The following is a 12175-nucleotide window of genomic DNA, read 5'->3' as shown; positions in this document are numbered from 1 at the left end:
GGTGAAACGCGTTTGTTTGTTTGTTTGTTTGTTTGTTTGTTGTTTGTTGTTTGTTTGTTTGTAACCCTCCTGATGTGGTTTTTAATCTGCGTGTTCTAACGTCGCACGGTGAGCTTCACTTGGTTTGTTAATCTGCCATCAAAATGAACGTAAACTGATTTTCTCATTTCCATGTGACGAACATTAAAACTTGTGATATGTGAGATTTGGAACCTTTATGTTTTCATAGAGCCACCTACGTAAATAACATTAAATCAACAGCTGACAACTTTATGTAAAAAACAACAACCCTGAATATGAGTTGAGTCTCTGAGTGAAGTCAGCACTCACCACACCGTCTGTCCCTCCCCTCCCGTCTGTCAGCCCAATGAACCACACAGAAACAAAGATTAAGCGTCTGATAAACGTGTTTAATCTGCTGTGAAGTAGGAGGTTTCAGCATGAACTCCTCCGAGGACTGACGCGCTGTTAGAGCCCCGAGTGGCCGTTAGAGGAACTGCAGGCTGCGCTGCTTCAGGTCGTCGTGTAAAACACATGAACGCTTCTGGAATTCTGATCAATAAAAGTTTATTTTCACAGTGATAAAACAGAACAAAGTGACAACAAAATAAAAACAACATGAGAATAAAACAAACTCTTCTTCTTCTTCTTTGGTCTTTAATTTAACATCTAAACACAAACAGACATGAAGCCGTTTGTTACACTTTAAACACTCAGACTGTTCATATCAGTCCGCTGTGCGTGTCGTCTTTCTCTGCGGGGGGGATCTCCGTTTTCCTGGTTTGGCTGCTCACCAACTTCCTGAAAACACACACACACACACACACACACACACAGTTACTCAGCAGAATGATTCACTCTGCAGCTGTTAATGTTTGTGTGATGTGATAGATTTCTTTATGAATGTATGACTTCTTGAAAAGTGAATTTTAATGTTCAGGTTGTTGCAACGTGACTGAAAACGTGACTCATATCAGAAGCTCCACGTGTGTGTGTGTGTGTGTGTGTGTGTGTTGCACAATAGTTTTGAATTGAAGCCTGCAGTGGTCTGTGAAGCCAGAGTGTTGACGAGTGTTGAACTCTGATGTTGAAATAAAGAGAACCGTGTTGTGTTATGGCTTCTCTCATTTTAATATGTGTACATGAAGACAATAACTTCTGTTCTGTTGTGTTTGATCCAAACTGTCTTTATTGCTGCTGAGTTCCTGATTTGTTTGGAATTTCCCTTTTTCCTGAATATGAAATAAATTCTTAGAATGAAAACTGCAAATTGTACGAGGATGCAAGTTATTTCAATTACAAAAGTTAATGTTTAAATACAAACTGGACGGTTTCAGAGAATTTTGCTTAAAATCACCTTTTAAAAAAATCTATTGTCACGAGTTCATCATCTAAATATTAAAAATGCTGCAGTGAAAGAACAAGAAAGTTTCAAAAAGGTGCAATAAGAAGAGAGTAGAATATTTGTAGCTGAACGCAGACGTGTATTTGTTTTGTAGACGCTACATCTTCTTGCCTGAATGTTTTAATGCAGTAATCATCCTGCAGATGAGCTGAAACACACAACAGGTCCACATCATACCGTCTTCCACGGTCCAAGTTCAACATTATTACAATGTCACAGTAAATGAACCCTTAAAACATGTTTTTATGAGGAAATATTCAGGCGCCTGCTCAAGAAATGTGAACTATCACAATAAAAATGGTCTTGAGTTTCAGCCAGGTGAATTAAAGCCTCTCTGGTCGTAAACAGAGTTCCACGTGTGTTTTTCTCACCGTGTCCTCCAGAGGGCACTCATGCTGGGGGGGCGGGGCTGCCGGTCACAGTCCTCCACAGAATCAGGAAGTGGGACGCCGCTGGTCTCAGGCAGCAGCAGGCACAGGCTGCAGCCCACGATTGGTCCACTGCTGTAGACAACCATGGCAGCCAATGAGATCGCTCCATTTGGGTTTGGAGGGACGAGGGAGTTGACCAGACAGCCGAGCCGGAAACACAAGTTGACCAACGACACACACCGCTGCCTGTATTACAATGACACCGTTAACACCGTATACAGGCAGGTGAACCTGTGTGTGTGTGTGCGTGTGTGTGTGTGTGTGTGTGTGTGTGTGCGTGTGTGTGTGTGCGTGTGCGTGTGTGTGTACCTGACCACAGTGGGGAACAGCTCGATGCTGTACAGAATGGAGATGAAGGTGGCAGCCAGGATGCAGAGTTTCCCCAGCAGAGCCAGACTCATCACCAGCTCCGGCTTAGCTGCACACAGAATCAATATCACCTGATCACTGATCAATAACATGTCAGAGAGGATCTATATGTTTCTCAGAGACAATCCAAGCACTAATGCTAACATTACGATCATATTTGAAAAAATATGAGTTAAAAATAACATCTGCCTTTATGCAGACGATGTAATCATGTTGGTCCCTAAAAAATCACCTGTTTGTAAGAAACAAGCGTCTTTCAGCTAAAAGATAGTTTACAAAAATCATTGAGTATCATTATTTATTCATTTATTCATGTTAGTATAATGAAAAATATATACTTAAGACATAAGAATATAAATATAATATGTACAACACCATCCTGAAGTTTAATGTTTCATATTTGTAATAATTACAAATGTTTATCAATATTAAAAGACAAATTTAAAAACTTTTTTATTTCTTAATAATGTCTTAAAACAATAAGTTGTGGCTCACAACTTTAGCAAGCTCGTGTTACTAAAAGATATAAAACCTCTGGCTGTAATCTGCAGCCTCTAGTTAATAATTTAGCACGTTATCAATACAAACATTATCAACGGCGTGTTTCTTTACTCACTGAAGTATTTTAAGTTGTTGTTTTTAAAATGCTAACATTAAAATAATGTCTAAGATCCTGACCCTGGTCTGAATGTTGTGTGAGGAGTTACAGGTGCTGAACTCTGTAACGTGCTGTCATGTTAATATCTCACCGTTGTATCTGGACAGCAGTAACGACAGGAAGCAGGCCGCGCCGCTCAGGAACAGAGCGAGCATGCTCAGTGGGCGCCGTCCAAGGCGAACCAACGGGATGAGCAGGCAGGGAGCCTCTGATAGGCCGGAGAAGAACTGGGCGGAGTAGACGCCGACGCCAAACGAACCGATGTTCATACAGATGCCGAAGTACGTCAGTGCTGACGCTGCACTGCATGATGGGAAGACAGAGTTTACTGCTCATCCCTCATCTCATCACATCTTTATAGAGCTAGTGGCAAATGTTTTCATGGAACGGAGGAAAAACAGAAGAGCGTCCAGAGATGAAGGTTCATAATGTTCAACTGCAGATTCTGTTCAGAGGCGAGTGAACGTCACAACAAACGAGAAAATCAGTTCCTTTAATTATGTAATCTGTAAAGTAACTAGTAACTAAAGTAATACAACAAATGTAGGACTGGAAGTGACAGAAAATACTTCAGTAGAGCGTCAGTGTTTCTGAAAAACTAAACATATGGTGTCAGTATGACTGCTGGCAAAAGTGAAAGTTACTCATGAATAGTACTCGAGTAAAAGTTTCTCATGTTGGATGAACTAAAGTATCAAAAGTACGAGTAAAAGTGAATAAAATAATAGAATAATAGTGTGTTCTTGATGTGCGTCTCATACTGTGTGTTTACCTCAGGTAGCTCATGATAAACAGCCGCAGCAGGATGGTCGGGTGTCGGAGCTGCATGATGTCACTGGGGGCGTGGCCTCCAGGTGGCGGCTCCTCCTGAGCCTCGGCGGCTTTCTGCAAGTCAGACCAGGCCGAGTCCAACAGCTACACACACACACAGACACACACACACACACACACACACACACACAGGGCTCAGTCATTGACTAACACTGACAGGATGTTTCCATCATGATCATTAACAAAGAGACAGAGATGATTACAGACGACGGTCGAAGACGTCCAGCCAAGAATGGAGGAAAGGTGAGGAGATAGTTACCAGGTCCAGACAGTGTTTGTCTGCAGGGCTGTTGCTACGGTAACTGTCCAGAGCAGCCGTCCTCCTCTTTAACAACAACCAGCGAGGGGACTCTGGGATGGACCTGCAGAGACACAGAGCATGAGTTAGCTCATTAAAAGAGTCATAGCAGACAGGTAGACAGGTGTGTGCACCTACAGGTAGAGTGGCAGACAGATGAGCTGAGGCAGAGCCAGCGACAGGTGCAGCTGTCTCCAGGTGGAGCTGAGCCAGGCCAGCGGAGCTCCGCCCATTGTCCCGAGACTGAAGCAGAACGGCAGGAAGGCCGGCGGCCAGAGGCGAGCGGCAGGGAGGGTCCACTCCACCACTGCAACACAGCGGAGAGGAGAGTGTGAGTTAGGATTATACAACAGGTGATCAACACCTGTTTACACCATCATACACCACCTCCATCACATGTTTACACAGACCTCCATCACATCTTTACACAGACCTCCATCACATCTTTACACAGACCTCCATCACGTCTTTACACAGACCTCCATCACATGTTTACACAGACCTCCATCACGTCTTTACACAGACCTCCATCACATGTTTACACAGACCTCCATCACATGTTTACACAGACCTCCATCACATGTTTACACAGACCCGTCTCCATCATGTCTTTATGCGGACCTCCATCACGTCTCTACGCAGACCCGTCTCCAACACGTATCTACGCAGACCCGTCTCCATCACGTCTTTACGCAGACCCGTCTCCATCACGTCTTTACGCAGACCCGTCTCCATCACGTCTCTACGCAGACCCGTCTCCATCACGTCTCTACGCAGACCCGTCTCCATCACGTCTTTACGCAGACCCGTCTCCATCACGTCTCTACGCAGACCCGTCTCCATCACGTCTCTACGCAGACCCGTCTCCATCACGTCTCTACGCAGACCCGTCTCCATCACGTCTTTACGCAGACCCGTCTCCATCACGTCTTTACGCAGACCCGTCTCCATCACGTCTCTACGCAGACCCGTCTCCATCACGTCTTTAAGCAGACCCGTCTCCATCACGTCTCTACGCAGACCCGTCTCCATCACGTCTTTAAGCAGACCCGTCTCCATCACGTCTCTACGCAGACCCGTCTCCATCACGTCTTTAAGCAGACCCGTCTCCATCACGTCTTTAAGCAGACCCGTCTCCATCACGTCTTTACGCAGACCCGTCTCCATCACGTCTCTACGCAGACCCGTCTCCGTCACGTCTCTACGCAGACCCGTCTCCATCACGTCTTTAAGCAGACCCGTCTCCGTCACGTCTCTACGCAGACCCGTCTCCGTCACGTCTCTACGCAGACCCGTCTCCATCACCTCTTAACACAGACCCGTCTCCGTCACGTGTTTACACAGACCCGTCTCCGTCACGTCTCTACGCAGACCCGTCTCCATCACCTCTTAACAAAGACCCGTCTCCATCATGTCTTTACGCGGACCTCCATCACGTCTCTACGCAGACCCGTCTCCATCACCTCTTAACACAGACCCGTCTCCGTCACATCTCTACGCAGACCCGTCTCCGTCACGTCTTTAAGCAGACCCGTCTCCGTCACGTCTTTACGCAGACCCGTCTCCGTCACATCTCTACGCAGACCCGTCTCCGTCACGTCTTTAAGCAGACCCGTCTCCGTCACGTCTTTAAGCAGACCCGTCTCCGTCACGTCTCTACGCAGACCCGTCTCCATCAGGTCTTTAAGCAGACCCGTCTCCATCACGTCTTTAAGCAGACCCGTCTCCATCGTGTCTCTACGCAGACCCGTCTCCATCGCGTCTCTACGCAGACCCGCCTCCATCACGTCTCTACGCAGACCCGTCTCCGTCACGTCTCTACGCAGACCCGTCTCCATCACGTCTTTAAGCAGACCCGTCTCCGTCACGTCTTTACGCAGACCCGTCTCCATCACGTCTCTACGCAGACCCGTCTCCATCACGTCTCTACGCAGACCCGTCTCCATCACGTCTTTACGCAGACCCGTCTCCATCACGTCTCTACGCAGACCCGTCTCCATCACGTCTCTACGCAGACCCGTCTCCATCACGTCTCTACGCAGACCCGTCTCCATCACGTCTTTACGCAGACCCGTCTCCATCACGTCTCTACGCAGACCCGTCTCCATCACGTCTCTACGCAGACCCGTCTCCATCACGTCTTTAAGCAGACCCGTCTCCATCACGTCTCTACGCAGACCCGTCTCCATCACGTCTTTAAGCAGACCCGTCTCCATCACGTCTCTACGCAGACCCGTCTCCATCACGTCTTTAAGCAGACCCGTCTCCATCACGTCTTTAAGCAGACCCGTCTCCATCACGTCTTTACGCAGACCCGTCTCCATCACGTCTCTACGCAGACCCGTCTCCGTCACGTCTCTACGCAGACCCGTCTCCATCACGTCTTTAAGCAGACCCGTCTCCGTCACGTCTCTACGCAGACCCGTCTCCGTCACGTCTCTACGCAGACCCGTCTCCATCACCTCTTAACACAGACCCGTCTCCGTCACGTGTTTACACAGACCCGTCTCCGTCACGTCTCTACGCAGACCCGTCTCCATCACCTCTTAACAAAGACCCGTCTCCATCATGTCTTTACGCGGACCTCCATCACGTCTCTACGCAGACCCGTCTCCATCACCTCTTAACACAGACCCGTCTCCGTCACATCTCTACGCAGACCCGTCTCCGTCACGTCTTTAAGCAGACCCGTCTCCGTCACGTCTTTACGCAGACCCGTCTCCGTCACGTCTCTACGCAGACCCGTCTCCATCAGGTCTTTAAGCAGACCCGTCTCCATCATGTCTTTAAGCAGACCCGTCTCCATCGTGTCTCTACGCAGACCCGTCTCCATCGCGTCTCTACGCAGACCCGCCTCCATCACGTCTCTACGCAGACCCGTCTCCGTCACGTCTCTACGCAGACCCGTCTCCATCACGTCTTTAAGCAGACCCGTCTCCGTCACGTCTTTACGCAGACCCGTCTCCATCACGTCTCTACGCAGACCCGTCTCCATCAGGTCTCTACGCAGACCCGTCTCCGTCACGTCTCTACGCAGACCCGTCTCCGTCACGTCTCTACGCAGACCCGTCTCCATCACGTCTTTAAGCAGACCCGTCTCCATCACGTCTTTAAGCAGACCCGTCTCCGTCACTTCTTTACGCAGACCCGTCTCCGTCACGTCTCTACGCAGACCCGTCTCCATCACGTCTCTACGCAGACCCGTCTCCATCACGTCTCTACGCAGACCCGTCTCCATCACCTCTTAACACAGACCCGTCTCCGTCACGTCTCTACGCAGACCCGTCTCCGTCACGTCTTTAAGCAGACCCGTCTCCGTCACGTCTCTACGCAGACCCGTCTCCGTCACGTCTCTACGCAGACCCGTCTCCATCACGTCTCTACGCAGACCCGTCTCCGTCACGTCTCTACGCAGACCCGTCTCCATCACGTCTTTAAGCAGACCCGTCTCCGTCACGTCTCTACGCAGACCCGTCTCCGTCACGTCTCTACGCAGACCCGTCTCCATCACCTCTTAACACAGACCCGTCTCCGTCACGTCTTTACACAGACCCGTCTCCGTCACGTCTCTACGCAGACCCGTCTCCATCACCTCTTAACAAAGACCCGTCTCCATCATGTCTTTACGCGGACCTCCATCACGTCTCTACGCAGACCCGTCTCCATCACCTCTTAACACAGACCCGTCTCCGTCACATCTCTACGCAGACCCGTCTCCGTCACGTCTTTAAGCAGACCCGTCTCCGTCACGTCTTTACGCAGACCCGTCTCCGTCACGTCTCTACGCAGACCCGTCTCCATCAGGTCTTTAAGCAGACCCGTCTCCATCACGTCTTTAAGCAGACCCGTCTCCATCGTGTCTCTACGCAGACCCGTCTCCATCGCGTCTCTACGCAGACCCGCCTCCATCACGTCTCTACGCAGACCCGTCTTCATCAGGTCTTTACGCAGACCCGTCTCCATCACGTCTCTACGCAGACCCGCCTCCATCACGTCTCTACGCAGACCCGTCTTCATCAGGTCTCTACGCAGACCCGTCTCCATCACGTCTCTACGCAGACCCGTCTCCATCACGTCTCTACGCAGACCCGTCTCCATCACGTCTTTACACAGACCCGTCTCCATCACGTCTCTACGCAGACCCGTCTCCATCACGTCTCTACGCAGACCCGTCTCCATCACGTCTTTACACAGACCCGTCTCCATCACGTCTCTACGCAGACCCGTCTCCATCACGTCTTTAAGCAGACCCGTCTTCATCAGGTCTCTACGCAGACCCGTCTCCATCACGTCTTTAAGCAGACCCGTCTCCATCATGTCTCTACGCAGACCCGTCTCCATCACGTCTCTACGCAGACCCTTCTCCATCACGTCTTTAAGCAGACCCGTCTCCATCACGTCTTTAAGCAGACCCGTCTCCATCACGTCTCTACGCAGACCCGTCTCCATCACGTCTTTACGCAGACCCGTCTCCATCACGTCTTTAAGCAGACCCGTCTCCATCACGTCTCTACGCAGACCCGTCTCCATCAGGTCTTTACACAGACCCGTCTCCATCACGTCTCTACGCAGACCCGTCTCCATCAGGTCTTTACACAGACCCGTCTCCATCACGTCTCTACGCAGACCCGTCTCCATCACGTCTTTAAGCAGACCCGTCTCCATCACGTCTCTACGCAGACCCGTCTCCATCAGGTCTTTACACAGACCCGTCTCCATCACGTATCTACGCAGACCCGTCTCCATCACGTCTCTACGCAGACCCGTCTCCATCAGGTCTTTACGCAGACCCGTCTCCATCACGTCTTTACGCAGACCCGTCTCCATCACCTCTTAACACAGACCCGTCTCCATCACGTCTCTACACAGACCCGTCTCCATCACGTCTTTACGCAGACCCGTCTCCGTCACGTCTTTACGCAGACCTCCATCACGTCTTTACACAGACCCGTCTCCGTCACGTCTTTACGCAGACCTCCATCACACCTTTACACAGACCCGTCTCCATCACATCTTTACGCAGACCCGTCTCCATCACGTCTTTACACAGACCCGTCTCCGTCACGTGTTTACACAGACCCGTCTCCATCATGTCTTCACAGCTCCTGACTGCTCAAATGTGACCAACTTCCAGAGAAATATTCTGATAAAGTCAAATCAATCAAAGGTCTGATATATTACAGTCAACCTGTGAGATGTCTCTTGACTTTAATCAGCGGCCATCGGGACAAACGGTTGTAACTGCTGGTAGAAGTCTGAAATCATCCTCAGGTATTTTAGGCTGAAATGAACCTGTTGTACCCAAAGAGTCTTCCAAATATCTCCTCCAATCAGAGCTCAGGTCAGAGGTCAGAAATCGGCTGGAGGTTGTCTCGCTTCATTAGCACCCAGCCTGGTCCACGTGCTCTTTATCAGCTGTGTGTGTGTGTGTGTGTGTGTGTGAGTGTGTGTGTCCCACCGTGGTCCAATCAGACTCAGCGGTCAGCCAGTCAACCACAAACACTGAGGACAGACTGCTGATAATTACAGGAGGAGGAAGAGGAGAGAGCGTTACCCAGACTGAAGGAGCAGATGTTGATGCAGCAGCAGCAGACGCCCGTCAGGCAGCGAATGGCGAGGAAGAGGTGTGGCTGAGGAAGGATGGCGGGCACCAGGCCGCACACGGCGTGCAAGCACACACACACCAACAGCACCGGACGCTTCCCGTACCTGCAGACAGGAGTAATGGAGTACAAGCAGCCGGCGCCACTGAACAGTGTGTGTGTGTGTGTGTGTGTGTGTGTGTGTGTGCTCGTACCGGTCAGAGATGGCTCCTCCAAACAGAGAGCCCAGCAGCAAGCCCACCATGTAGAGAGTCTGACCGTAGGACAGCCAGTCTGTCCAACCACACACTGACTGACACACACACACAAATATGTTACTGAACACAAACTGTTGGGACGCTGCTGGTCCAAACTCTGGACCAACAGTTCCACTTTCACTAGCTTTGATTCAGGTTCATGTGTCGTCGTGGAACCTGATGATAATCTTCAGATCAGAGCCAATAAGACCAAAACTCAGACCTGCATACGAATATCAACTAAACTAATGAACAGCCATCAATCAACCTTTATTTGTATAAAGACAGAGACAAACATCTCCCTCATGAGCAGCTCGTTGTGACCGCAGTGAGAAAGAAACCAGTCCAGCAGAACCGGGCCCAGTGCTGCTGAGTTAGCACCAGGACGAGCCGGAGCCAACATGGTCCTGATTCTGGATCTTTGATGTCTTTGCTTCACTTCGTTTTCAGAGTTTTTTGTACCTGGTGAATAAGATATTCACTTAATCTGTAATAATTAAATTTTTGTATTCTTTTATATAACTCCTCCCTCATTTATTTATTTCTTTTCCTCCACCAGACATCATTTGTTCTGCATATTTACAGTTGCTCATTATCAATCTAAGTAAAAAGAAAATGGACTTCCTTTTCTAACATTTAAACTTTGAGAACATTATTCCAGAATTATTCAAAAATGAAAGCTTCATGACTTTCTATCTTCATTTTAATCGGTATGAATAAAATAAAATAATTAGTTTCCACCGGACTTCAAAGCACATGTTGTCAATCACGTCATTAAATCCATTTATATTCTCCTTATACGATCCAACCAACCAGGTCCACTCTGCATAGAGCTTCAGGAAGTAAAGTGATGTCATCAGTGTGATTTATTTTCAAAATAAGAGTATTCTGTTACACGGCAACACCAGATGATAACTGTTATGATATATTTTATGATGTTTACTTGTATTTTATATTGTTTAATATCATTTCTGTCATATATTTGATAGTTATATTCATATGTTTACACTTTAAAAGGTAGAAAAACATAGTTTGAACCCTTATATAATATTAAGTGTTGTTCAGGTTGTTTATTTATGTGTGAAGTCGAGGGACAGAAATGTTTAAATGTTCTGTAAAATGAGTCTGTCACACCAGAATGTCTAAAAACCTTCTGTTGATCTTTTATTTCATTTATTTCTGACATATTTCCTCTTTCCTAAAGTCAAACATGTCATCTAATTTATTTCTATGAATGAACAACTATTAAATATTTTAAGTTTGAACCGTTATGAAAAACTAGCCGAGCTGCATCTGAAGACCCAGAGACCCGGCTCTGATCCGCTCAGGTGAACCCAGCTGACTGCAGGGTGAATTGGTGACTAGCTCGTTAGCGATAAAACAAAGAAGAAGTTAATCAGTTAAAGCGTGCTCATCTCACGGATGAGCTAGGCTAACATTAGCTCCTCCCCCTGCTTCCAATCTAAACTAGCTTAAATGCTAAGCTAGCTCTGGAACAAGAAACTGCTGCACATAAACACGTCCTGTCGTGGAAAAGTTCAGGTTCCAAAGCATTTTTCAAAAAAAAAAAATCTAAATTGTAATAAATTAAACATGGTGACCATCACTCACGTCTCCAGTCCCGCTCTTCGTCGTCCAATCAGCTTCTTCTTGCCCGGGCTGTGATTGGTTGCCCTCCGACGCTCCACGCCGAACGCTGGCACCGGTGTTGTTACCGAGGTGACAAGTAGCCGCCACTATGGCAGCCGTGAAAATGTCGAGAAAGAAGAGGAAAGAGGTGAAGAAGAAGACGAGAGAGAGGCGCCAGTAGACGGACATCTGCAGCGGAGACATGACGGCTGTCGGAGGTCCTGCAGGCGGAGAGCGGCGAGGACAGTGTGGCGAGCTCAGCAGCTCCACATGTTGTTGTTCCTCTGCTCAGGTCTGCTGAGTGTGAGTGTGAGTGTGTGAGTGTGTGTGTGTGTGTGTGTGTGTCTGACAGCAGCAGCTGCTGTCAGACACACACACACACACAAAGTGAACTTTCACCTGGCAGTTTGACCCGCCTCCTTTCCCTTATAAGGACCAGATGGAGTGTCAGAGCAGCGTCATGGCGACATCTGGTGGCCATCTTGTTTTACATCTTTATTTAAACAACTGCCTCTTTAATGTCCGGCTGGAAACGTCAGACTTTATAAACTCTTCAGATGTTTTCTATGTAAAAGTACTTAAAATGTGTGTGTAGTCAGATTACTTTGTTAAATGAAGTGATTTTCTCATCGGTCAGATATAAACAGTGATTGTGATGATCAGCTGACTCAGTTTATACAAACATGTAGAGAGACGACAGATGAATCATGGAAGG

At 48.3% G+C, this 12175-nt stretch overlaps 1 protein-coding gene across 2 annotated transcripts; it reads right to left on the bottom strand.

Annotated features, from left to right (window-relative positions):
- Window positions 1-637: 637 nt before the first annotated feature.
- Window positions 638-11842, bottom strand: LOC115576645 (solute carrier family 22 member 13). Of its 2 annotated transcripts, none has more exons than XM_030409211.1 (10): window positions 11443-11842; window positions 9790-9887; window positions 9547-9701; window positions 4131-4299; window positions 3954-4056; window positions 3636-3778; window positions 2955-3166; window positions 2146-2254; window positions 1777-2022; window positions 638-801 (listed from the first exon to the last, which is right to left on the bottom strand). In XM_030409211.1, exons 1-10 carry the CDS (start codon window positions 11662-11664, stop codon window positions 723-725), a joined length of 1536 nt encoding a protein of 511 aa, XP_030265071.1. In that variant the 5' UTR covers window positions 11665-11842; the 3' UTR covers window positions 638-722. The 2 variants fall into 2 exon arrangements, with proteins under 2 accessions (XP_030265071.1, XP_030265072.1); XM_030409212.1 differs by having other exon boundaries at window positions 9790-9883; window positions 11443-11576.
- Window positions 11843-12175: the final 333 nt, after the last annotated feature.

This window comes from Sparus aurata, chromosome 24, assembly GCF_900880675.1.
Source record: "Sparus aurata chromosome 24, fSpaAur1.1, whole genome shotgun sequence".
Lineage (NCBI taxonomy): Eukaryota > Metazoa > Chordata > Actinopteri > Spariformes > Sparidae > Sparus > Sparus aurata.
The sequence above is the reverse complement of the archived record's forward strand: the minus strand, read 5'-3'. Positions and strand labels throughout refer to the sequence as shown.